At 32.3% G+C, this 26,325-nt stretch overlaps 2 protein-coding genes across 4 annotated transcripts; one reads left to right on the top strand and one right to left on the bottom strand.

The window, feature by feature from the left end:
* LOC114748946 (SEC12-like protein 1) lies at nucleotides 1-5,020 on the bottom strand. Its single transcript, XM_028937406.1, has 10 exons — nucleotides 4,826-5,020; nucleotides 4,295-4,395; nucleotides 3,582-3,714; nucleotides 3,348-3,439; nucleotides 3,128-3,227; nucleotides 2,958-3,030; nucleotides 2,730-2,850; nucleotides 1,491-1,610; nucleotides 770-840; nucleotides 1-649 (listed from the first exon to the last, which is right to left on the bottom strand). The coding sequence occupies exons 1-10, from the start codon at nucleotides 5,003-5,005 to the stop codon at nucleotides 444-446; spliced, it is 1,197 nt and encodes a 398-aa protein (XP_028793239.1). The 5' UTR covers nucleotides 5,006-5,020; the 3' UTR covers nucleotides 1-443.
* A 10,197-nt stretch (nucleotides 5,021-15,217) lies between these two features.
* On the top strand, nucleotides 15,218-18,766 carry LOC114748947 (probable phytol kinase 1, chloroplastic). Of its 3 annotated transcripts, XM_028937409.1 has the most exons (7): nucleotides 15,218-15,698; nucleotides 15,914-15,981; nucleotides 16,221-16,352; nucleotides 16,460-16,575; nucleotides 17,551-17,665; nucleotides 18,287-18,332; nucleotides 18,448-18,627. In XM_028937409.1, the coding sequence occupies exons 1-7, from the start codon at nucleotides 15,384-15,386 to the stop codon at nucleotides 18,571-18,573; spliced, it is 918 nt and encodes a 305-aa protein (XP_028793242.1). In that variant the 5' UTR covers nucleotides 15,218-15,383; the 3' UTR covers nucleotides 18,574-18,627. The 3 variants fall into 3 exon arrangements, with proteins under 3 accessions (XP_028793242.1, XP_028793243.1, XP_028793241.1); XM_028937410.1 differs by lacking the exons at nucleotides 18,287-18,332; nucleotides 18,448-18,627 and adding an exon at nucleotides 17,760-17,878; XM_028937408.1 differs by lacking the exon at nucleotides 18,287-18,332 and having other exon boundaries at nucleotides 15,219-15,698; nucleotides 18,448-18,766.
* The last annotated feature ends 7,559 nt before the right edge of the window (nucleotides 18,767-26,325 follow it).

Raw genomic sequence — 26,325 nt, forward strand, 5'->3', positions numbered from 1 at the left:
ACAGAACAATTACCCATCTAATCTTCAATAAAAGCGTCAAATAGATTTTAAGTTGAAAAAACTTCTGCTGGTGACCCAGACAATGAAGTTATTTCAGGAACTATTTAGCACATACAGCATAGAAGATCAATGTCTCCCAACAGATAAACCCACTTCCAGAAAGGCCAACAAGAGTACAAAATACAATGAAAGTGAAACTCGCTAATCAGAATAACCTCTGACTGTAATACTGACTGAACAAAGTAATTAAGAAACGCAAATACTACAAGAAAACATAATTAAGAATGAAGTTCACTTGAATTATAAACTATCAAGTAATGACGTGTGACTGGCTAAACTGCCTAAATCTACAGGTCCTAAATGAGGACGAATGCTGAGGCCATTATACAGCAATAGATGCTCCTTTAAAAGCCATTGATGAATGAATAAATGAAAGAGCATCCTCACATATCTACTGGTCCAAAAGGACCAAAACCATTTTGATCATCAGAAGACTGGTGCTCTCCCAGGAATGGTTTAAACCTCGGTCTCGCTGGCTGATCTTTTCCGAGCGGAAAGTTCCAGAAGGAATCAGAGTTCTCAAAAAATATGTAAAACAAGACGGCTGATGCTAAAAACAACCCTAGAAGCAGCACGTAGATCTGCCACTCTGCATGTTTAACATGAAAATTTCATGAAGATGTGGTTGGATGAAGCAGTTTAAAGAGATGCAGTAGTTGGATTTACGTAAATACAAGCACACACAGGAGAGAGGGAGGGAGAGTAAAACCTTTCCAGTCTGCCGGAACATTTGGTTTAGTGACCAGTGCTCCCCATTCTACAGAGGTTGTAAGCAATACCCTACAGATATACCACCAGAGCCAGGTGAGTAGTCAAGAACCTAGAGAGAAGGTAATGTGTATATCTAAATTTGTTGTGATAGGCTAGGCTTACAGCCTTACACTAGGCTTCTATCAAGTCTTACAAATTTACTTTTGGGCATAATATAATTGCAACCTCTCTTGACAAGTTAGAAATCGTGGTCGATATGAAGCTAAGGAATTTGCTGTTACAAATCACATTCATCTTTATGTAACCTCTCTTGTCCTTTTTTTTTTTTTTTTGGTTTCTTTTTGAGGTTTCCCTGTTGGCAGGTAGGTACATAGTAAAAAGTAAAAAGGGTATGATTCACTCATTAGACTCCTATTACATCACCAAAACTCCCGACCAAATCACCGATAGGAGATTCCTCTAACTAGCTAACATCCTTAACCCATTCCCAACTAACTATTAATCCCCCACATAACGCCTGCGTACAGGCCCTCTTTGTTAATGGATTGTTTTCATAAAATAAGGTTTCCACTATCTACTAGGCATCTATATATATTCCTTTCACACACTTTACAATATCGGAACAATACCCAGAACCCTGAACATTGTGTTAGTGTTAATTAGGACAAATAATTAAGGTTTGAAGCTAAATCAACTAATCTAATCCAGGGAGACATTACCTCTCAGTGGGACAGAACTCAAGTGTTGCAATGTTTGTCCCCAGATGTACTCTCTTCATATAATGCATAATCTCCATTTTTTTAACTTCAACTACACTTACATCTCCGTCTTTGCTTCCCCTGAAAATAAATAGCAATGAATTCAAAAAATGTTGAAGATATCAACGACAAAGAGAAACATGATATGCATACGACTTGCAAATTAAATAACATTTTATAAACTCAAACATTGCAGTCCAGATCAGGGGCAATTGCAATAAATGATAAAGTGGTGGGGTTACTTCATTATCTTTTATTAAAATATTTAAAGAAGAAGAAGAATATGACATGTAAGAAGGTAAGTACATAAAGAGACGAATAAATCTGCCAGAAATAGACGAAGAAACCCAGTCAATTTAGCATGCTTATAATTCCTTTTAGAGTTTTCAAAGCCAAAATTTTTTTTATCCTTCTACAACCAATTTTCTCAACCAATACCACCCAGAAAAGAGATAGAAAGACTGTATTCACTGCTGTAAGCAAGTTACTCGTTGGCAAAAAGAAACCAGAATTCGAAAATTTTAACTTTAGGTTATGCAATTCCTTGACAGACCCATTATAGCAATTGCTACTCCCTCTAGACCACCAGGGTTCTGCCATCCACTTCTGTAGACAAACGTGGCTGATCAACCTAGAGCTGATTGTCTGTTGAGACCATAATATTTCTAACGACATAGGACAATCCAAATCTTCATTATCTTTACTGTTTCACCATAACCAAAATGCTGAAACTCATACAGGTCAAATTGAAAGGAAATTAACAAATATCCCAACTGTAAGTTAAGGACACGTAGCATTTTAGCATGAAGGTCGGGAATACAAATGTAGAACCACAATAGAAAAACTAATTGAGTGTGAGAGGCATAAGAGATAAGGCATGGTATCAAAAAGAAGTTTTCTGAAAAGGAAAAGAAAATACAAACTAAAGAACTTAGCAATTAATAAAAGAAAATGATTCCATATTTCTAGCCATGATTGAGGTCGCTTGTGCATACAAAGACTTCTAGAGAGACTGAAAAAGAATGAATCAGTTTATAATAAACCTAAACGAATTTCTATGTTCTAGATCAGAAGAGTAGTACTTCTGTCTTCTTTCTCATTATCAATGACACTTATGGCAACAAGGCCAAAATCATACTGACAGTCCTCCATAGAATTGATCTCAGGTTAACAATCTAAAAGCCATGAGCAGATTCTTACAAAGCAAGATATTTCCCATCAAGGCTCATTGACATTATTGAAGCAACCTTTCGGAGCAGCCTCTTATACCCAATTTTGTTCCATGTACTTATATCCCAAACTCCAACAACAGCTTTATCACCTGTTAAAAGATACATGGGTGTCTATAAAGGTAATAATTTATTCCTCAAACAATGTTCTAAACATATAGTGAAAATACTATACAGCAGAATATTCATATTGATATACCTTTTTGAAGAGTGCAAAACAGAAACGGTTTGGTTCCATCTTTAGAAAATCGACACAATTCAATCTTTTCATCCTACAAAAGGGGCAAAACCCATGCCCACATAATTTATACAAAAAAATGCGCCAATTTTGCTCCACTTTCTCAAATTAAAAACTCAAACGCATTATACCGCATTGCGAGATAAAGTTGTCAAAGGAACACCATCTTCAACCTTCCAGATCCTAGCTGAACCATCAGTAGATGTTGAGACCAGAAATTCCGAGTCTAGACTGCAGTATTACAGAAAACAAAGTATAAAGATTTAGTATCCATGTCTGCGAAGTTTCAAATCTTTTACAATTCCTTTTCAACCAAGCAGTTGGATCCAAAAAGACTTGGTTCCATCCTACCTGAAATCCATATCTCGAACAGACTTGTGTGCCCTTGGTTCGTCCAAAATTACTCGCATGGTAGGCCACTCCCAAATTCTGAGGTGCCCATTCTGTATTGTTAAGTATACAAGTCAAACACACAGTACCATGCTGCTCAAAACAAAAACAGAGAGAAAGAAAGCAAGCAAGCAAGGAGGTGCCACAAATTCACAGCTGATAAAAGCAATTGTTGCATGTTGACTTGATGCTTACCTCTCCACCAGAAGCAAATCTAGATCCATCAACACTAAAAGCAATGCATCTCTGAGGACCAACATCATGAAGGGAGGGAAGTTCTTTGGCCAATAGCCTAATGCTTGTTTCACGACCAGAAAACTCAAAAATTCTGCAAGCCCACGAAAATGAACTTCAATATATATGTTTCATATCAAAAGGGAAGATGCATCAACAATCTGGAGCAAAATATTAGAAAGTCAAATTTAAAATTCAATAACTATTCTGTCAACCAGTAGCTCCCAGGAAAGACTAACAAGAAGCTGCCAAAAAAGAAACTTTTAAAGCCAATCTCGCAACTGTAATAAGTTAGCCAATGCTTCATTATCTGATGAAGATCTTAGACACCGTCCTCACTAAATAAAGGGCTCACACTAAGGCACCCTCACGAGAAGCTTCTCAAATTGTCTCTGAGATTTTTCAATTGATAAAGGAAGAAAAAGTATTCCTTTGAACCTTCAAATGAAATAAAGTAGGAGTGAAAGTAACTTTCAATTCGCAAATCCCACAGAAAGAAAAATCTATGGACATAATGGAAATACTTGGTTAATACCCAGCACCAAACCAAATTCAGATAAAACAATGAGACAATAAGACAAATGACTATATAACCAACAGGCGCACTCTTCAAAGGGAAATTTAAATAGCTGATCGAAGTATCAAATACAAAGTTCATATAGATAGAGGCTCACTTGCAGCTACCCTTGCTCAAAGAGCACGCGATATCATCTCCACTAGGGTGCACAGCTATAGCAACAGGATCACCTTCCTCTTCCTCTAACACAAAAGTGGTCTGGAAAATATAATATTAATCAGACAAGTCTTGAAAACAAAGCATCGGCAAATCACATAACCATTCAGAGACCAAGGCACTTATTGCTGACAATAGTTGCATCGATATATTTTCTTCATGGCATGTAGCTTCGCCAAATCCCTTCGACGTATCGGGAAAAAACAAAACGGTATGCACTAAAAAAAAAAAAAAAAAAGCCAAGCTTCAAAAAGGGTCATTGATTTTTTCCCACGTCTTTCTATTTGACTAAATTGATTATCTGTTCCCTGAACCGTATGTAAGGCTTATGTAAAAAAAATTAAATTATCCTAAACAGGAATTAGTCCGTTTGCTTATGAGTTCTTATTTTTCAAGCACTAACTCCCCTGAGTGGAGCTCCAAAAACAGAGGTGACCCAAAAGCAAGAGCGTAAGCATACAGTGAGAATTACCAGGGGCGAGGAAGATAACGAAGTGGTATTGGGATCGAAGGAGAAAATCTCGAGCAGAGAAGGGCAAGAATTTCCTCGCCTCGACCTTCCCAACACAACAAGATTACGCTTTTCGGGTCGCCGAATCCATGCCCCACAAGTAACCGGACCCTGCAGCGACCCATCACCACCGTTCTCCATGGGCGAGGTATCGGGATTTGAAAGCAACTGAAGATCGCAGCTCTTGCAGAATGGTTTATAGGAAATAGAGTCCCGAGACTTGCTGAAAATGACGGATTTTTGGAGGCACTAGGCAGAAAGAATCAAAGAAATATCCGAAGCGGAAAATCCCAGAAATTTGTAAAAGTCAAACGTATAATTCTTTTTTCGCAAAATGTGGCTCCAACTGGTTATTGGAAATTTAGAATACAGAATATGCCCGCGTGCTGAACAGGGGCTATCTTTTCAATTTCAGAGTTAGTTCGGTTCATATTAGCGATAAATTTTGAATCTTAATTGACATCAAAAGTATACCCTAATTTGAAAGTTAATATTGATGAAAAGAACTATTTTATATGTATTAATTTTTTCTTAAATTAATTCTATTAACATTCTCTCAATAATAATTAAGTATGAGGGGGAGAAAATTAAGAAAAATAATTAATATGTTTTTAAAAAAATAATATTAATTAATTTAACTAATATCATTAATCTATACAAATTCATTAATTATGTCTCATATTGAGAATGGGAGGTATAAAATGTATTTTCATGATCCTATTTTTAAAGCAAGAAATTGTGCCTACTTTAACAAGAAGTCAAAGAAACTAAAAGTTTACTGAAGAATAAATTATAAGTAAAATTATATATTTATATAATAATTTAATAAGATTAAAAATTAGGAGAAAAAACAATTTTTCTCTCTTTTTCTCAATAAATAAGTCTAGAGAATTGTTCATGGACAAAAAAAGATATTAACTCGGTGTCATAACATGTTTTATAGGGTATTCCTTTGATCCTTAATATAAGACTTATTTAACTAATTTGATTAGATTAAGTAAGTTAGTTAATTACAAAAAATATAACACGTTTTTTTTAAAATACTATAATCATCTTTCTTAATATCCCTCCTCCCTCTTCTACTTGATTATCATTGATAGAATATCCATAGGATAATTTAGAAAAAATTGATAAATATGATAAATATATCTTATATTTAGGACCAAAATCAACTCAACAATTAATACTTATATAACGAACCAAAGGAGTATAAATTAAGGAATTAAGGAACTCATTAAATAATTTATATTTTTCAAATAAATTAAATATACTTTTCTAAAATTTAAGGTTCCTAATATTTTTAAATAAATACTTGTGTCAAAAAAATATTTTAACATAAATATCATTTGATTACTAATGGATGCATTAATAAGAGACAAAAACAAAAGACCAAGTATTTAATACTTCCTTAAATTTTGCAAAAATGACACATATATACTATGAATTGGAGTTTTTATGACCACTACTGGTATAAAATAGAGGAAGTATTTAAAATATTACTCTTCCAATTCTTTTTATAAGAGACAAATAAATAATTTATCACAGTTAAAATTATTTGAAATCAATAAATACTCCTATATTACGAATATAAATTTCCTTCTAAAATGACAACCAAACAGTGGTTTTTGATAATTAATTTCATCCATAAATTATATTTTCAATAATAAGAGTGAAAAAAATTTAATAAGTGATCAAAGATGTTGTTTCCTGCAGATATACAGGACCAAACCAACTAGAGCAATTCTCTTACGGAAAAATGGTCAGCGCTTAATAAGAAAAGCCTGACATAAATATTAATGGGACTGAACTCTTTACCAGTAAACCAACATGATTTTGCTGGTAAAAAAAAAACCAACATGATTTTTTTATATATATTAGATGAATTAAAACAGCTATTATTCCATTATTAATTAATCAATCATTGGATTACAATTGCATAGGAGGGAAAGAGTACAACTCTGGAATATTCGCTCCAGATTCTCCGCCCAACGCAGGCGAGGCTTTGCCGCCAATGCTATGAAATTATCATTCTTTTGCTTTTAAAATTTTAGAATAAATTACTTGTAAGATCCCTTGTATTTTTTTCCTTCTAATTTTATTCTCTCAGTCCAAGATAAGTTTCTTATTTGCATCGGTGTTCGTTGACTTTTTGGCTGGACATAAAATATTAGGAATTAAAGTGGTCTCAATTATAAATTTGGGCGACTCGGTTTTTTTTTTTTTTTAGAAATATGTTGATGTTGATGCCTGTAACTTGGTTAAATATATTACTTAATTGCTTTTGAAAACTCTTTTGATGCCCCTTTCAAATAGGAAAGTTGGGTTAATGACTAGGAAGCAAACAATATACTACCTCCGATCATAATTATAAGACTAGTTGACTAATTTGAAGAGATTAAGAAAGTAAGTTGAGTTAGTTATTTGTCCTAAACGGGTGTTGTCTTTTCTAAAATATCATTGCTAATCAAGTGTATTAACTAGAACTATCATTGTTAGAATGGCTACTTTGAAAAAAAAATGTATAAATACAAGAGACAAAATAAAATGGGGTTTTACATTTAAAACCAAAATAAAAGTCAAACATGATCTTATATTAAGGACCGGAGGTAATATCATACTACTCACACTCCTTAATATAAGATAATATTCCTCCGATCCTAAATATAAAACCCATTTTATAATGTAATTTACACTATAAAAAGAGTTTTTTATTTAAGATAGGAAGAGTATATATATGTATCCAAGGATGACATTGATAAATTGACAAAATTTAAATAAGGCAATCAATCCAAGTAAATAATTCAGAATGGATTCCAAGTTGCAACTTTTTTATTCAAAATATTACGAAGTACTTAAAAAATTTTAGTTTTAGGAAACAGATAATTAGTTTCATAGATATCGTCAAGCCTCATAGAATCTGGAGCAAAAATATTCCAGAGTTGCATTGTTTCTCCTTAGTCCAAACAAATAATTGCCCATTGTGAATAAGGATTGATCGTAACAAAGTACAATCCAATACTCCTAAGATTTTGCATTCAATTTTTGTTAACGTCATTGCAAAAGACTATATAATTAGAGTGATCAATTTACATTACTAGCTAGGATGATTCTTCTCGTACATGGGGCAAAAAAAAAATTTTTTTTTTTTAAAGGGATCCGCACGAAGCTAGAAATAGTTGAGGACATTAGATATTGCTTGCTTTTTGTCACCCTCTGAGTTTTTAAATGGAAGCTGTATATATGGTTCCGTTCAAAAAGACAGGTTACAAATATGTAACAATTAGAACAAGCAACTAAACTGTATATATGGCGTCACTAGATTGCACATTGTTGCCTGCAGCAAATTAAAAAGAACCCATCAATCGCTTGGAAAGAATTATACAGCTATATAGGTATATGTGAGCTATACAGAGCCAAGATTGATCTGAGGAAAAAATGAAAAATGTTGCAGAGCGGCAGAAGTTTCTGCATACAGATTATTCATAACAACAACAAAACATATGCACACGGTCATCACAAACAGAAGATAGCCACCCATGATAGAGTAGCAGGCAATTAATAAATTATGGCAATGTCCAGGTCTGGAGAAGCCTTAGGAATAGTGAGCAAATATTGAACCATGGAATCATGAGTTGGGATTCTGGTGGAATTGTCCTGCTGTGTGAAAAGATTATGAATGTTCATCTTCTTCAAAACTCTGCCAGATCTAACCACATAATGAAGCATCACATATTCACTGGGACTCCCTCTAAACCCCTTCATCGATATCTCCACAACCTCCACGCTTACTCTCATGTCAAACACTTGTAATAATTCGTTTGATCTACCCAGAATCTTCTTACATCTATACTCGATAATAATGGTCCTTCGTCATCGTATCCATATATATCCATCATACACACGATCATATACATACTCATGTACATATATACCTAATATTGTGTGTGTTTAGAGAGAGAGAGACTGACTTGAAAGATTGGTGCAGCAGAGGCCAAGAGAAGAGTGAGAGTGTGGAGGGAAGGGCAACTCTCAATGAGGAAAGAGATGCCCCAAAACCGAGTGGCAAGCAAAGGAGTGTTTATTATCAAATGCTTTATGTTGAGATCAAGGTACTAAAAGTCGGACCGGTCATTGAACCGGTTGAAGCAGTGGGTGAAAGGGTCAATAAGTCAAACCGAAAATAAATAAAATAACATAAATTAATTAAAATGTCTAAGAATATTTATATTTTACTTATAAGAAATCATATTTAATTCTTAAATGAAGTGTTTATGAATAAAAATACATCTCTCATTATATTTCTTTTCTTATTTCCTAGTGGGTGTTTGGGTAACTCCAAAAGTACTTCTCATAAACATTTTTTGCAAATCAAAAAAAACTTCTCCACATATTTATTTCGTATACCATAAATTCATTTTTAAAACTGTAGTTTTGTTTCTACCCAAACACTACTCACTTTCCTTCACCATGTGACCCCTAAATTCTTCCTCATTTTATTTTTTTCCCCACACTACTACAAAAAAAAGGGCTTTTATGATGCTAATTGACGGCGGTTATCAGAAAAAACACTGTAAAAAATATGACGGTGGTATTTCTGTAATTATAAGCATATTTTTAACGATGGTTTTTTAAATAACCGCCGTAAAAAATACTTTTAATGGCGGTTTTTTAAATAACTATCGTAAAAAATCTATCAGAATTTTAAAATCCTTCACTCGATAGTTTTCACTTTTCAAAGTTAGAACTCATAGTCCCCTATTACTGTCTTCATTTCATTTTCTCCCTCCTCCTATCTTTGTCGTTGTTTATCCTTCGCTTCTATCATCTCCACCATGTTCTTCCATCACCGTCACTGTCACTGTCGCTGTTGCTGTTGCCATCGCCTCATCCTCTTCATTCTTATTTGTGAGTTTTTCACCTCCATTCTTTCTGTGAATTTCATAGTTTTTGTGGTTTGATATGATTATTTTCTTTGGTTAAAAATATGATGTTTAATCTGGGTCTGAAGAGATCTGATTTTTATTATATATGAGTATTTGATTTTACTATATCTGAGTCTTTGATTTTATCTTTATTAAATCTCAGTGGCTTCAATCTGATGGTTGAAGGTGAAGCTAAATGATGCTATTATGACAAGAAAAAAATCTACATTTGCTTCATCAGAATGCTTTTTACTGGTGAGAGATTATTGGTTAATTGATTTTCAAACCCCTTCCTTTGAGGCTTTGTTCTCCCATTCCCTGATCAATAAGGTAAAACGTAGATTAAAAAAAAAACACTTTTCACAGCGGTTATTTATATAACTGTCGTGAAAAGTCATTTATTACGGCGGTTCTTAAACCGCCATGAAATCTTTTACATTTTACATCGATGGCATAGACGTCACTCTTAAAACCGCTGTAAAAAGCTCATTTTAACCGACGTTAAATGTTTTTTTTTTTGTAGTAGTAGTGCCACCTTTTGACCCTCTTTATCTCACTCGGGTGGGATATGCATTATGACTTGTTAGTTGTCACTGGTTTTTTTTTTCACTTTCTTCAACGTGGCTCAGAGTTATCCTTTGGGTGTTAGTTTATATTTCCAATTCCAAACCTCCCCCTTCCTCCTTGCCTTCTACCATTACACAAGTTGCAAGAGTTGAGTTACGAAGTTTTAGAGCACTGTCCATGGCTTCTCCTGTTATAGATCTCGTCGGCTCTCATTGAAGCATCAACCGTGATGATCTAATGAGTGGGAAGGGAAGAGAAGTTCAATTTGGAAGAGAAACTTAGGTGCATGGCGAGTAGAGGCGATGTCTGGATCATTTTTTTCAGGAGTATGTCAAGTTTGAAAAATAAACCGGTGACTCGACTAACCCAACGAGTTACCCGGATTGATCGCGAGTTATTCCGAGTTAAGCTGAGTCACACTGGTTTGAAGTGTTTTTCAGTTTTAGGGATGAACCGGGCCAGACAAGTGGCTGATTTGCCAGTTTCAGGTCTGAACTGGCCGATTCGGTCCGGTTTTAAATACATTGGTTGCAATACATATGGAGACGAATTGGTTCTTGTCCCAGAGGAATTGCCTTTCCATTCATCAAACAAATGCACCAAGAAAGTGAGTAATAGAGATTCCAATTGTTGGATTTTTGGGCTTGGATCCACTCTTGACAAGCTAGATTACTTGATTGGATATTAAAAGAATATTCCAATCAAATATCCAAGCAAGATCATGACATCTTGACTTGGTCAAACATTTTGAGTCAAATCCAATCAGTTATGATATAAGTTAAATTAATTTATATTGTACAGATTAAATATATATTAGAGATGTACTCCTCTAGTCTTTAATATAAGACCTATTTGACTAATTTGATTAGATTAAAAAAGTTAAATAAGTTAGTTAGTTATAAGAAATATGACATGTTTTTTTCTAAAACATCACAATCATCTTTTTTAATATCCTCCCTCTCCTCACTTACTTGATTATGATTGAGAGAATATCCACATACCATAGGAATAATTTAAGAAAAATTAATAAATATAAGAAATAGGTCTTATGTTTAAGATCAAAACTAACTTAATAATTAGGCCTTATATTAAGTATAGGAGGAGTATATATTTAGAATTAATTAAAGTTGATTCTAGATTTAAATTCAAATTCATAATCTTATCAATTAAGAGATATTTGAACTTTCGAATTCAAATTTGAATTGGTGGACTAAGTGGATATTTTGTCTTCCCAAAATATCCTTGACCAAAGCTGTAAATAGATGTCTCAATCCATCAATTCAACTCACTGCAATAGTTGAGTTTTCCTACTCTCTTCTTTCTCTATAATATTTTCTCGTGTGGTGTTCTGCTGTGCCATTCAGGTTTAGACTCTAGTAATCTAAACTCTATGTGAGCATCAGTAAATCGCCTTGTAGAGTTTTGGAAGAATAACTCGGATCTGAATATGAATCCGACCCTATAGGCATTTTATTTTTCTTTATATTTAATATTTCTAACACTTCTTATAATTTGACCCGCCAAGTTATATATTACGCCTATTTGGAATTCTTATAAATATCACCATGATGGCTAAGAGGTTATAAGAGTGGTTTCTTATTTATCAGAGTTTGAGAGATGCTTGTTTGGAAAATCTCCTTTTATGGAGCTCGCGACAAAAGCTCTTCAAATATATATGTGTGTGAGCGCACACGCTTACTCTATGAAGTGCAAAATCATTTAAAATAAGCTAATCCAAATACCGTTATTTATTAATTTTAAACCACTACATACCATAGTGTACATGTGAAAGCAATATATATAAAGTAACCAGATTGCATTTAATTACTATTTTATGTCTTTAATATAAGAGATAATTCGCTAATTTGAGTAAATTAAAAAAATTTATTAAGTTAGTTATTTGTAATAAATAAGTGTTATCTTTTTTAAAATACCTTTACTAATCAAGTGTATTGATTATAATTACTATTTGATAGAATATTTAACATATGCAACTACTACAAGGACTACTTTGAAAAAAATGAATAAATATAAAAGGCAAAATGATTAAGGTCTTATATTTAGAACTTAAATTAAAAGTCAAACAAGTTCTTATATTAAGGATCGAAGGTAGTAGGATATAATTAAGTATACATATATAGCCTAGAATTAGGAATTAAAATATGACTATTGATTATTGAATCCAATATTAATTAACTAGATATATGCACATATGTGGTATGGAAAACATAAATCTATATCTATGCTGGATGAGTGTAATGTGTGTGTGTGTGTGTTACTTGCGTATATACTCATATAAACACACATGTAAACTAATCCCTCCGTTCCTTATTATAAGAGACATTTGATGCTTATGGCATGTTTCTATATATAAGAGACACTTACAAGTTGTCTCTACTTTTTTGTGTTGATTTACTATTTTACCCATATTTATTATCTCCAACTCACACTCTCTCTCCCTCTCACTTCTCTTTCTTTTAATAATTTAATTGTTCTCTCTCATGCTCTCTCTCCTTATTAATGAGGGCATTTTTGGGAAAAAATTATACTTTTTACACATTAATTGTTCTTAACTAATTTTAACTGTTTTTTTGATCAACGTACTTCGGTTATTTGTCTCTTATAATAAGGAACGGAGGGAGTTAGGTAAGTTAGTTAATGTATAACATTGTCTTTTTCAAACAATACGTAGGATATACCAATATTTACCTTTAAAAATTATATACTCCTCCTGTCCTTAATATAAAACCCATTTAACTAATTTGATTAGATTAAGGAAGTTAGGTAAGTTAGTTAATTATAAGAAAAGTGACACATTTTTCCTAAAATACCATAATCATCTTTCTTAATACCCCTCTCCCTCTTCTACTTGATTATGGTTGAGGGAGTATCTATAGGGGTAATTTAGATAAAATTAATAAATATGAGAAATGGGTCTTATATTTAGAATCAAAACCAATTCAAAAATTGGGTCCTATATTAAGGACCGGAGGAGTACTATATATGTTTATTAAAAACCTTATGACAAACGTTAATTACCTAGTCGTGTTATAACTCAATTCATACAATCATAAAAATTAAAAAAAAGATTAAGAAATGTTTTTTTGACAACCATTATGCGCAACATGCATTGATACTCTCTTTAAAAGTTTTAGTTTATTTGGAATTTTTTAAACAAAATGTTGAATGCAGTTTATTCAATCTTTGGCAATAGTTGTGATGGTTTTGACGAAAAGGAGAGGAACAAGATTTTATAGGGTGTGACACAATTAATAAGATAACAGATTATTTCTTTTCGAATATATACGTCCAAATTTAATATTTGAATCTTAGAAGAAGTGTTTCCATTATAAATATTTCCTTTTTTGTACAAAAAATGGTTTTGAACTTTGTACGTGTGTGTTGGAACCATGTTTCATCCTTGAAATCTTAACAAATAAAAAAAGGCTTTTTTTAATTTTGTCTTTTTCTGAGTCTATTTTTTCTGGACCTCAGTTATCACTTTATACCTAAATGCTACCTCAAGTCCTATTTATAAGAGTTAGTGAACTAATTTAGAAGATTAAAGAAAAAAGTTAACTTAGTTATTTGTAATAAATAGATATTGTCTTTCCTAAAATATTCTTACTAATTAAGTATATTAGTTAAAATTTTATTGTTAGAAGGACTATCTTGGAAACAAAATATATAAATATGACAAACAAAATGAATTAGAATCTTATATTTAAGATCAAAATAAAAATCAAATAAAATTTTATATTAAGATAGAAGCAATAAAGCACGCAATTGGCCCAACGACGTTCTGAACGCCTAGAGTCCACAGTCTTTTCAATGCTATTTCCAGTATTATCCCTATATGATTTAACATTTTTTTATGTAAAAAATATCTAAACAATTTTCAATATCAAAGGAATTTGTGTGAAAATCTATAATTTTTCCCTTTTATTTTCTGTAGCATGTCGATTATTGTTAACTTGATTTCACGTGTTAAAAAAACAAGTTAATGGATAAATTTATTCTGAAAGTTTTCAGCTAAAAAACTACAAAATTTTGCTTTAAAAATTAAAAATCACATGCAATATCAAAGGAATTTGTGTGAATATATATAATTTTTCCCTTTTATTTTCTATAGCATGTCGATTATTGTTAACTTGATTTCATGTGTTATAAAAATAAGTTAATACATAAATTTGTTCCAAAAATTTTCATCTAAAAAACTACAAAATTTTGCTTTAAAAATTAAAAATCACAACAATTTTTACTGAGAGTGACATTTTTTTTGGGAGAATTATCAAGAGATTCTAAATAAGAAATTTAATTATGAAAAATTTCTAATAACAACTGATCAATATAAACCTGTTATTATTCTTCACACTAGAACTTATCATTACTTACTCTTTATTGGTAAATATTTTAAAGTAATTAAATTTTTTTTGGATTTTATTGTAATTTGGCTACCTTTTTTTTTTAACCGAATTTAGCATCTACTTCCACGAACGACTCAGGAAAGATGTACTTGTATGATTTGATATCCAGAGTTATGTAGTTACCATTCAGGTACTGTCTCTTTCCGTATCCAAGCTTAGCTGTGTAGCCTTTAAATGTCAGAGTACCGAACATCGTTGGCGCCCGAATGCTATCACAGTGAAATTTCAGAGGAAAAGCCCATAAAACCCTCATTGACGCTCTGCGACTTCCTGAAATTCTCCCCAATTCGGCTATCAGATCATTTCTCCTTCTCTCTCCCCTCCGTTACTGCTCCCAATTTTAGAATCCTAAAGCTACTACAATGGTGTAGAGATACAAAGCTCCAAAGTTTAGGTTTTTCACTTTTGTCATCCTGGCGCAGGGGCCATGCTAATCGGATAAAACTTTTCTTTTGTAATATTGGTTGATGATGATTGCTTTTTCTTGGCTTAACAGCCTCTAATTCTTTGATTTCTTTTCGTGCATTTCATAATTCATACCCACATATCGTCATTGTAACAGAACAAAACAGAACACCTCCTTGTCCTCTTCCTTACGTTGTAATGTCCCTCCTGTCTATCTCCTCATTTCCTCGGTTCCTCGCATTCTCCAGCGGCCGCCGCCGTGAATCTACTTCTACCACCTGTCTGGTTCCTCCCCTCCGATGGAACCGTTGCCTCGGTTTGCCGCAGGCAGGGCGTGTCGGCTTTCTGGGTTCTGCTACGGAACCAGCTGTTGTTAGATTTATTCCGCGTGGTCTCGGCGCCGTCGCAGAGGATCTGCTTCATGATGCCGGAGCTACGGTGGCGGTTCTCGTCGGAGGATACGCTCTCGTGTTCGCTTTTAATGACTTGACGCGGCGGGAGGTTCTTCAACAGGTATCTGGCAGTCTGGCTCTCAACCTGACTTGCATGCATGAGATGAATCTTGATAAATCACTTCTCGATTCCCCCCCCCCCCCCGGTTTCGGTTCTAAACGCTATAGGGATTTTATAACTGGCTGGGGCATGGGGCATTTTTATTGCACTGTTCTCTTGACTCGGTGTCGGTGGCTTATTTATTGACCTTTAGTATTGATTCTAATTGATGTCAGAACCTGAGCAGAAAACTGGTTCATATGCTCTCTGGATTGCTCTTTGTAGCTTCCTGGCCGATTTTCAGGTATCCGACATCTCTCTGTTAGAAAATTCCTCATTTATAAGCACTTTTCACTCGCAATGCTTTCTCAACTTTGAAATGTGGGTAGGGGGTACCATTTGAAGTGTCAGATATAATGTATGTATGGCTTCTGATCGAACTGCTTCTTGGTGCTTCATACATTTTCATTTTCACTGGAATGTGGTTTTGAGATTTTGACTCTGCAAAGACTGGTTTGTTTGAATGGCTAAATCCAAAGATAGCAACTCTATAGGGGCTCGCTACTTTGCTGCCTTTGTTCCTCTGGTGAATTGCTTCAGGCTTGTGGTGAATGGTCTGTCATTGACGTCTGATGAAGGATTGATTAAGTCCGTGACCAGAGAAGGACAGCCACGGTAATTTTCTGAACCGTTATTTGTCATTGCGTATTATTCAGCCGTGATGTAATGTTGATTAAAGTATTGAACTGGAATTGAACTCTTGATTATTTATATGCCTGCAGGGAATTGCTGAGGGGTCCCCTGTATTATGTTTTGATGCTGATGTTATGTTCTCTTATCTTTTGGCGAAATTCCCCTGTCGGGGTTGTCTCCTTGGCAATGATGTGCGGAGGAGATGGTGATAATCCTGCTCTTTTTTCATTTTTTTCAGAGCTCAACCTCTCATGTTTTACCCTTTTCATCAGAAGACGCACATCTCGCATTATTTTTTTGATAAAGCACGATCATCTCACATTATATTTCCATCCTTACCTTTGGCAGAAAATTAGATGTGAAGGACCTCTTTGACCATAAGTGGACAAAAATGCTCGTCATAAGAAACCTAAAACCCATAAGTATGGTTATTAGCCAATATGCAACTCTTTAATCATCATTCCCTCCCCTTAAGTTTGTCATCGGACATGAACTGCAGAAGTGGGATTCGTACCTGTATTCAAGTGCTAATTTCAAACTTTTCGAGAGTGTTTACATACTAGACCAAAAGCCTTTACTATTAATCATTGTTCGTACACCTATTTTTTATCAACCCATCTCCATGACTTTGTAGTGCCACTTGGGTGAACCCAAATTGTGGGTCTTTACTTGCTTATGTTGTAATAATTTTAGAAGTCCTCTCTTGCTTTGATAAGTCTAGGTGGCAAATGAAAGTCTAGGTTGCAACTTTCATAGGCTATAACTTGTGCATGCAAACTATACCAGAGTTAGAAAGCAAGATAGTAAGAAATTTAAATCATGGTAGTCATGATTTTAAAAATGCTCTGTGATTCCAGAGTCTAGGTGGTAATTTTTTGGGGAAAAAATAGTTGGGAGTATTTTTCTCCATTTATGACAGATTCAGGTCCTGTGATCTTTCTAATTCATTTGAGTTTTATAAGACCTGTTCATTGTACATGCTTCACAAAGTTATGGTCCTTGGATGTAATTACCCTTTTTGTAATTTGATCAATGAATTAAGGCATGAGTCTTGAGCGTCCAATGCTTAAGTCTTTTGTGAGGTCAAACTATTTATAGAATTGTCCCTTAAATCCTAAATTGGCTCTTGCTTTTCTTTTCTCTCTGTTTCTAATGGGCGTTATAACTGGATGATTTTCAGGTATAGCTGATATTATTGGCAGAAGATTTGGATCTGTGAAGATTCCTTACAACAAGAACAAGAGTCTGGCTGGTAGCATATCCATGCTTGCTTTTGGATCATTCATTTCAATTGGGTAAGTCCAAGTTTCCATCTTTAACCACTTCTTCACTGACCTGTAGTCAATTCTCTTTTTAAGACCTGTACTCAATTCTCTCTCCCTCGTATAGCTAGCTAGCTGTATCAACTAATGAAATGGACAAACATGTGCAACATGGAAGATATTCTGTTGGTAGACGTTTTAGATGCACATAATGGGCGAACTTCTTCAGTGGACTGGATAAAGATATGTATACATGTATGTATATATAATCATGTCAAATGTCTATATAGATCCTCTCCGGTGGTGCAGACGATTGAAGAGGATCCAGTCAGTCTAAATAGGTCTTTTTTGTGAGGATACAAAAGTGAATATAAAAGATAAAAAATGTCTGTGAAGTTAAAATTTTTAACCAAGAAACGTTATACCTTAAAAATCTCAGCTATACATGGGGAAAAAAAACACCTTAAAAATATGTTGACAGATTAGATTCTGTCTGATTGTCTTTTATCATACACATTTTTAGTAATAATCACTTTTGACATGCCCTTTGATAATGGACTTTATCCTTCTACTTTTGTTGCCTAAGATGTTTTTATGGATAATATTCTAATTGGCTTTGCAAAGAGCTAATAAAAACTCGCTAGAATGTTATGGCATTTTGGTGATTTCACATCTGGGTTTTACTAACATACTCATTTTGGTAAGTTTACATAGGCTCAGGTTCTTTGTACAATCAATAGGTGCTAAAAATGAATGCAAGAATATTTCAATTCTGAGGTAGATTTTGACATACTGGTGCATCTATGTATGTGTAGGATGCTGTACTACTATTCAGTGTTGGGATATATGCAGTTGGATTGGGGACGCACAGTGCAGAATGTAGCTTTGGTTTCTTTGGTGGCAACAGTGGTGGAATCCCTTCCTATTTCAGAGGTTATTGATGACAACATCTCTGTTCCTATTGCAACCATGGCTGTGGCTTCTTTCACCTTTTATGCATAGTTTTTCAACTTCAAATCCCTTGAAGTATCTCAGGATATGAAATCAAGACAGGCTAGCTGAGCTCCACTTGCACAAGACTCAAACATGCAGGTAGGGGTGGAATGGGACCCACTCCTTTCCTTTTTCCTCTTTGCTACAGCTTTAGAGAATCTGGGCTTCTGCTTCTAAATGCCTATTACTACATATTAGCCCCATCTCCATCAAATAGTAAATGGATCAGTTGAACAGACAAAGCAAGTGTTCCAAACAGTAGAATCTTCGTTGAGCTGGAAAGTGAGTGGTTTTAGTAGAATGGTATAGCCGTGTAGGTCCATCTGGTGACATCTGAACAGATTACTACCCCAAAATTTAATATGGAAGCACATTAGACAATTTTAAGTTGATCCCTCACTAATATACTCCCTTCGTTCCTTATTATAAGAGACATTTGATGCTTATGGCATGTTCCTATATATAAGAGACACTTAAAAGTTGTCTTTACTTTTTTGTGTTGATTTTCTATTTTGCCCATATTTATTGTCTCCAACTCACACTCTCTCTCCCTCCTATTTCTCTTTCTTTTAATAATTTAATTGTTCTCTCTTATGCTCTCTCTCCTTATTAATGAGGGTATTTTTGGAAAAAAAATTATATTTTTTACACATTGATTGTTCTTAACTAATTTTAACTGTTTTTTTAATCAACGTAATTCGGTTATTCGTCTCTTATAATAAGGAATGGAAGGAGTATCTGGTTATATTCATGTATTTATGATCATGATTAGTGATGTGATTTAGAATAAACTACACTTTCATCTAATGAGATACTTAAATTACATATATTTTTATGATAAAAAATATACACATTTTCTCTGAAGCTAGAAAATGTTATAATAATTAAAAAAAATATAATACAACTCTTTTATGAAACTGTAATTTTCACAAAAAAAATCTTTTTTTACAATATTTATATTTATGGTATTTATTTTCATGGGAGAAATATAGATCAATCTAAAATTTTATTATGAAAAATATTTTCAAGAGTTAAGGTATAAGTTTGTCCTGAAAATTTTTACTTAAAAGTGTGAGGTACTCTGTAAGTCTTTTTTATGCAGATTTGTTCCAAAAATCTAAACTTGCAGCGATATAGGCCCTAATTGATGTGTCAAATATAATCTGTGTTAAATGAAGTTGGAGTTCCACAGACAGTCAGCAATGGTAATTGTGAACTAAGTTGACAGCAATTAAACCAAATTTAGTTAAATAGATTGAGGATCGTTTTTTCAGTTAATTCTTTCATCTAAATTTTAATCAATTTTTTGTAATTTTTCAATTAGTTTAATAGTTTTCTCAGTTATAAATATTAAATTTTATAGTCAAAATACGTTGAACCTTTTTTGTTAAAAAAAAACAAAGAGGAAATTCTAATCCTGTCCAAACAATAGGCGTCATGACCACGCTTAAGCTTAACACTGTACATCTAACCTAAGCCCATGAATCTTAACCCAAAGTCTGATCATGGAACCCACAGAATTTAATGTTAGGTGACCCATTACTTCACGCCTAGCAAACAAAAGCAATTTTTTAATTTATAAATTAAAGAAAAAAAACAAAAACAAAAACAAAGTTAAGATCTTATTTATAAATTAAAGAAATAAGTTTTTTCAATTTATAAGTCACAATCAATTTTTTTCATTAATGTAAAATTTTTATTATTATTGTGCTTTTTAAAGTGTATATAACTAAGGATAGAATTAAGAAATTATTAAATTTTAAGATATAAAATAGTTAATGAGATTTAAGGTTTTTATTGATTCTTATAAATAAATTAAAAGTATTAATCTAGTTTGTAGGATAGATGGAATATTTTTTTTCCTCATGTTTAATGAACCAATTTTAAAGACCACAAATTTATGATGGGTTTCCAACTTTTAATTACTTTCTTATGATCCATTCCTTTCTAAGCCCAAGAGGAATTTTCTTTGTTGGGGGATCTAGTATCAACACCCACAATTTAAAGATCAATATATCAACCAAACAATAAATAAAAATAATCATCAATGGATATATGCTTGAACCTGAATTCTCCAAATTAAAAAGTTATTTGACATAAATTAAAAATGAGGAAAATATATGTAAAATATATTCCATAGCTCACTCATTCGTTAATTTATTCCTTCGTATTTCAGAAACATTAAAAACAGATAGAGTTAAAATTCGTATGTACCCAAATTATTCCATAGAAGAACAATTACACAAGAATAAAAGAATAAAATACCAACTTTGGCTTTGCAGGTGTAATTGGTTGGCGAGGAATTAAAAGCATACACACGGCCATTAATTATTTGTTTAAATATTTCATTACGAAAGAAGCATTAAGCTTTATTGTTTTTTCTTTTCAATTATTCTTCAAAAAAAATATATAAATACTTATTCTGTTTTTTTTTTTTGGGCATTTGAAGTGGATAAAGATCCAAGGAGAAGGTTGTTCACTCTCATAAAGGGCAAAAAGGTACTTTACTTCCTTATCTACTTTCACCTAATTATTCTTCCACGTCCTTGTCGTTAATTTATGCATGGTTCCAATTATCCAACAATCTCAAACCCCTTTTTCTATCTTATTTAATGCTAGGAAAATTGGAGAAAAGTCATTCATTATTAATTATTCTAATTAAATTCTGTCTTAATAAACAAAAATAATAGTAGCTAGTAATAAAAACTACTATATCTCATTTCATCTAACAAGGATTAAATAGTAAATTTATGACAATCAAACCTGCATTAAAAAGAAGATTGAGGAAAAAAATTCATTAAGAATTCTATAGAATATTTAATTAACTTTTTAATTTTCAGTTTTCAAGTAGAAATTAAGTTTTTCTTGATGATAATTTAATAAATCTTTCGTAAATTTATAAATTAATTTCTAATGATAGCAAAATCTTGTTCATGAACAATTTTTACCTTTCAAGTAAACAACCGAATCCAATGGATTAAATTACAAAAAAAATATAATGAATGATCAAATTAGCTTTCTAAGAAAAATAACAATCCCATAATAATCCCACGGGCCGGCTTTGAATATTCCAACTGATATAATTGGGAGGGAGGGATTGACATTGGGATTAAAATAAATTAAACCACAAAAGCCTAATAAAAGAATGAAAAGGAATCATTGGGCCAACCAAGGATTTTGAAACCCCTTTATATATAAATACAGTGTTTTGATTTGATTTTCTGTATTATTTTCTATCAAATCCAACTTTTGGAATAAAGACAGACTTATCAACTTTTCTCATCTCACCTTCGCTTCATTGTTCCCAGATCCAAATTCAGATTTTGATTTCTTCTTTTTTAATTATTATTTATAGATTTTAGGGTTTTCAATTCTGATTTGAATTCAAGTGCACATCATCTTTTGAGGCTTATAAAATAATAAAATATACTTGTGTTTATCTGTCAAGCCGCCACCAAAATAAAATAATAAAACATTGGCCCAATAACTATTCAAATAGCTAGGGATATTTCCAAGTGCCAGCCACAAAAAATTATAAACAATTTTGCGTAGGAAGAAAAAAAAGCAGATCCAAGTTGGAATGTGGATAAATAATATTCATGTTCAAAAAAAACCAGAGAGAAAATGTCATGTCAAGTTAATTCCATGAATCTAGATGAAATTTGTTAGATTTCAAGATTCTCATTCTAAAACAGCTCTGGAAAAGTATCAAATCTACCGTCCAAATATACGTTAGAAGAATGCAGAATGAAGTCAAATAAAAATAGGAAAAAGAAAGAAAATAATTTTTTGCATCTTTAGATATAAATGGAAAATATTGGTAAAAAAAAACCTTTATTTAAAAATTTTATTGGTCAGAAGCACCTGAATCGGTATATAATACACATCAGATCTTTCTCATCTATAATATTTCTAGTTTTGTCAATTTTCCCAGCAACATTATCATTTTTTTGCTTCTTCACATCTTTTATTTTAAGTATGGTTATTAGATATTTAAAAACGAGGTGGCATATTAGAATTTACTTAAAACAAAACAAAAAAAAGTATCTCTCAAATGTTTTGATTTCAATATTCTCATTAATTAATTAACCAGGGTTAAGGCTTTCAACAAAATCCACTCTCTCCATATGTCACTGGAGTGCTGGATTAGTATTCAAATTTAATAGCCTACGTAGTTAAATTATTAATTAAATTCTTTAATTAAAACAGAATATACTACTCCGTCCTTTATTACAAGATCATTTTAACTAAATTATATGGTTTAAGAAAAAAGTTAAAATTAGTTAAAAGTAATTAATATGTAGCAAATGTAATTTTTTTTCCAAATACACCTTTATATGTAAATGGATAGATGTCAAAGAGTAATAGTGAGTTAAATAAATAAAGAGAATGCATTAAATACATTAAACTAGGGGTAAAATAGATAATAATGTATTAAATATACAAACAAACTCTAAAAGGATCTTATAAAAAAGGATAAACCTATTCAAAAAATTAGATATTATAATAAGAGGTGGAGGACATACGCACTAATCAACACCATAATGCCATATTCAAAAGTTAATTATTTGCAGAAACGACGCATTAATTACGTCCATATCTGTGTATATGAGAAACCCTAGGATTAATATTCCTTAATATTGGCCGTTACTGGTCTTCATACATATAAGAGCAAATTAATTAAATTAATTAATGAAATAATATAAAAGAAAAGGGTGAATCTTACCACATGTGAGTGTCAGTATTAATTAAATTAAATTAAATTAAAGAGTAAAGAGGAGGATGTGCCAAATGGATGCAAATGCAACTTCATCTTCTTCACGACCTTTCATAAATCTAAATCCACGCTCCCTCCTCTCTCTCCTATACAGTATATATTACTTTATTCACTAAAGCCTGCTTTGTACTTTGTTCTAATTAAATCTACAACCAACCAATGTTTCTTAAACCAGATCGAACCTTTATGAATCTTGACAAATTTTGTGATTTTATTTCGCATTTTTTTATTGATTTTTCTTGAATGAGTAACTATACGTACTAATTAATCTTATGAGATTCGAATAAGTTTGAGTACTATTTTTTTATTACTCCGTCCGTACCTTATTATAAGTAATATAGGACTTCATTACGCGGAAAAAAAGTTAGTTAAAGACAATAAATAGGTAAAAATTAGAAGTTCTTTCTTCAAAATACCCTTATTTATGAGGGGAGATCAGTATAAGAAAATTAGTATAATAAAGAGAATTATAAAAGAGAGAGAATGTGTGATGGAGAGAGATGATGATTTGGAACACGAGACAATAAATATATTAAATATTAAAATAAGTAATTAATGGGGTAAAATAGAAAATTTATCATAAAAATTTAAGACAACTTGCAAATTTTGTTTATATTTAAAGATAAGAGTGGACTAGTAGTAGTTACTTATAAAAAGGGACGGAGGGAGTACAATGTTAGCTCAATAAATTTACAGGATGACTCTGCAATTGAATGATGCTATCTTCTTTTTTTTGATATAAACCATCCGGTATCAACCGCGCCTTTTCTGGGCCCCAGCCTCTTTGGGCCAGTTGTACCCGAGCGATCGACTAGTCCGGATTCGGGCCGGGCGACAAGTAAAGCCCTTCCCGGTACCCTTTTTAACAAGTGAGGATTCGAACCCCCGCCCTCAAAGAGCAGAGACTCGCCTCACTTGTGGCCTAGCCAGTCACCACTAGGCCAGGAGTATTCGGGTATGATGCTATCTTCTTTAATATATATATATATATATATATTAAATTTAAGTATACATTATCAGCAATTAACTGCAGAGTCATCGATCATGTGAATATATTAAGCCAGCATTTTACATTAAATGAGACTGATAATATTAAGATTAAGTGACTAAAAATATAAACTCAAGGAACTCGTAAACTAAATTTTGATGTGAACTTAGAGGATTATAGCCTAAACTTATTATATTGGCATGTAATATAATGGACCCATAGTGGGTAAGAGTTAGTAAATGGGTATACGCATGTTAATTATTGTATAATAATTAAAAAAAAACAGTTTATTTCAAATATATGTGGTTTTCAAGAGGAGATATTTTAAAGTATTGTGTGGATGATGGGAGTAAGAAGACCAAGCAATGAGGTGAAATATAGAATAATGATTTGAGGAGAGAAAAAATCACAATAAGTAGCAAAAGAGAAACAAAAGTTGAGGGTAAGATAGGGTTGGAGGGTTAGGTCAACATTATTTGAGAATATATAATTGACTGTTAGCTCCCATATTGACAAAAAGATGGACCCATACATGTATGAATTCAATTAATCGCTCCACCAGTTGGTCAAATTCTCCATCATTATTCTTTTATATATATATATGCATAAGTTTTCACATTGAACAAGTTTTTTTAAAAAAGAAAAACTTTAGCACAATTGGTTTAGTTGAAATAATTTCTAAAAGAACTAATACTCCTCCGGTTCTAAATGTAAGACCCTTATACTAGAGTGTATAAGGGTCTTACATTTAGGACTGGAAGGGTATCATCTTTAATTTCTGAATTGTATAGTATTTTTAGTGAGTGAAACCAGGTTTCAGGGATCAAAACTATTAATTTTAAATTTCAAAGGCTAAATATGAAAATGAAGTTAAATTTAATTTTGTGAATTAAAAATAGTATTAACTCTTTTTATAAAAATAAAATAATAATATATTAAAAAATTTTGTGTTTGATGATGACATGATGTAGGGCTTAAAGTGAGTCCTGCAAAGAATGATGAGAGAGCCAATTAAGGATGCTTGGTTTCATATTGTGTGTGTGTGTTTTGTGTGTTTGTGTCTCTTTCGTAGTGACCACCATAACCACTACCTTTAAAGAGCTCATAAATTTCCATTAATCTTCCAAGTCAATGAGCCCTTCATCCCTATCTCTTTCTCCTTTTAAGCTGCGTCCCACCATCAAAATTTTTATTTTATTTTATTTTTTTTAGCTGACTAATACCCACACACTTCCTCCAGTAACAAAGGAAATGGTTAGGCAGTTTAGATTTTATTGGGATTTTTTTAAAAGAATCTTGTCTTTTTTAAATGCTTTGAAAGTTGCTCATGTTATGATAAAGGGAGGTATATTTTAATACTCACGAACATTTTTAAGGAAAAGTCCGTAGCTATCTTTGCAAATTTGCCAAATGCTTTGCTCACTCCCCTCCTTAATAATCTATTAACTAATTATAGAACTTCCTAACTAATTAATCAAACTCCTCTAACCAATAACTTTTATTGAAAGAATTTTTGATATTTTATAAAAGATAACTAATCTTAACTAACTTCATTAATTTATATAAAGTTATTGTTGTTTTTATTATTATATGCTTATAATAAATTGAAGGAAGTTATATATATATATATATATATATTAAAATATATGGTTAATATCATTTTTAATTTTTAAAATTTAATTTAATTTTGATTTTGATCCTTAAAGTTTGAAATCAGTGATTTTGGTTTTTAAAACCTTGTTTCAAAGACCAAAAACACTATTCCAAGAACCTAATATCTCTATGCATATGAAAATGAGATTAAATTTTAGGAATCAAGACTAAAATGAATTTAAATTTCAAAAACTGAAAATAATATTAAATCATATGAGCAAAAACTCACTAATCTGACCTTATTCCATACATGACACACCCACGCACACAGCCATCAATGCT

The sequence above is a fragment of the Neltuma alba genome, unplaced genomic scaffold (assembly GCF_004799145.2).
Source record: "Neltuma alba isolate B1F8T4 unplaced genomic scaffold, ASM479914v2 tig00005875_pilon, whole genome shotgun sequence".
In the NCBI taxonomy this organism is placed as follows: Eukaryota; Viridiplantae; Streptophyta; class Magnoliopsida; order Fabales; family Fabaceae; genus Neltuma; species Neltuma alba.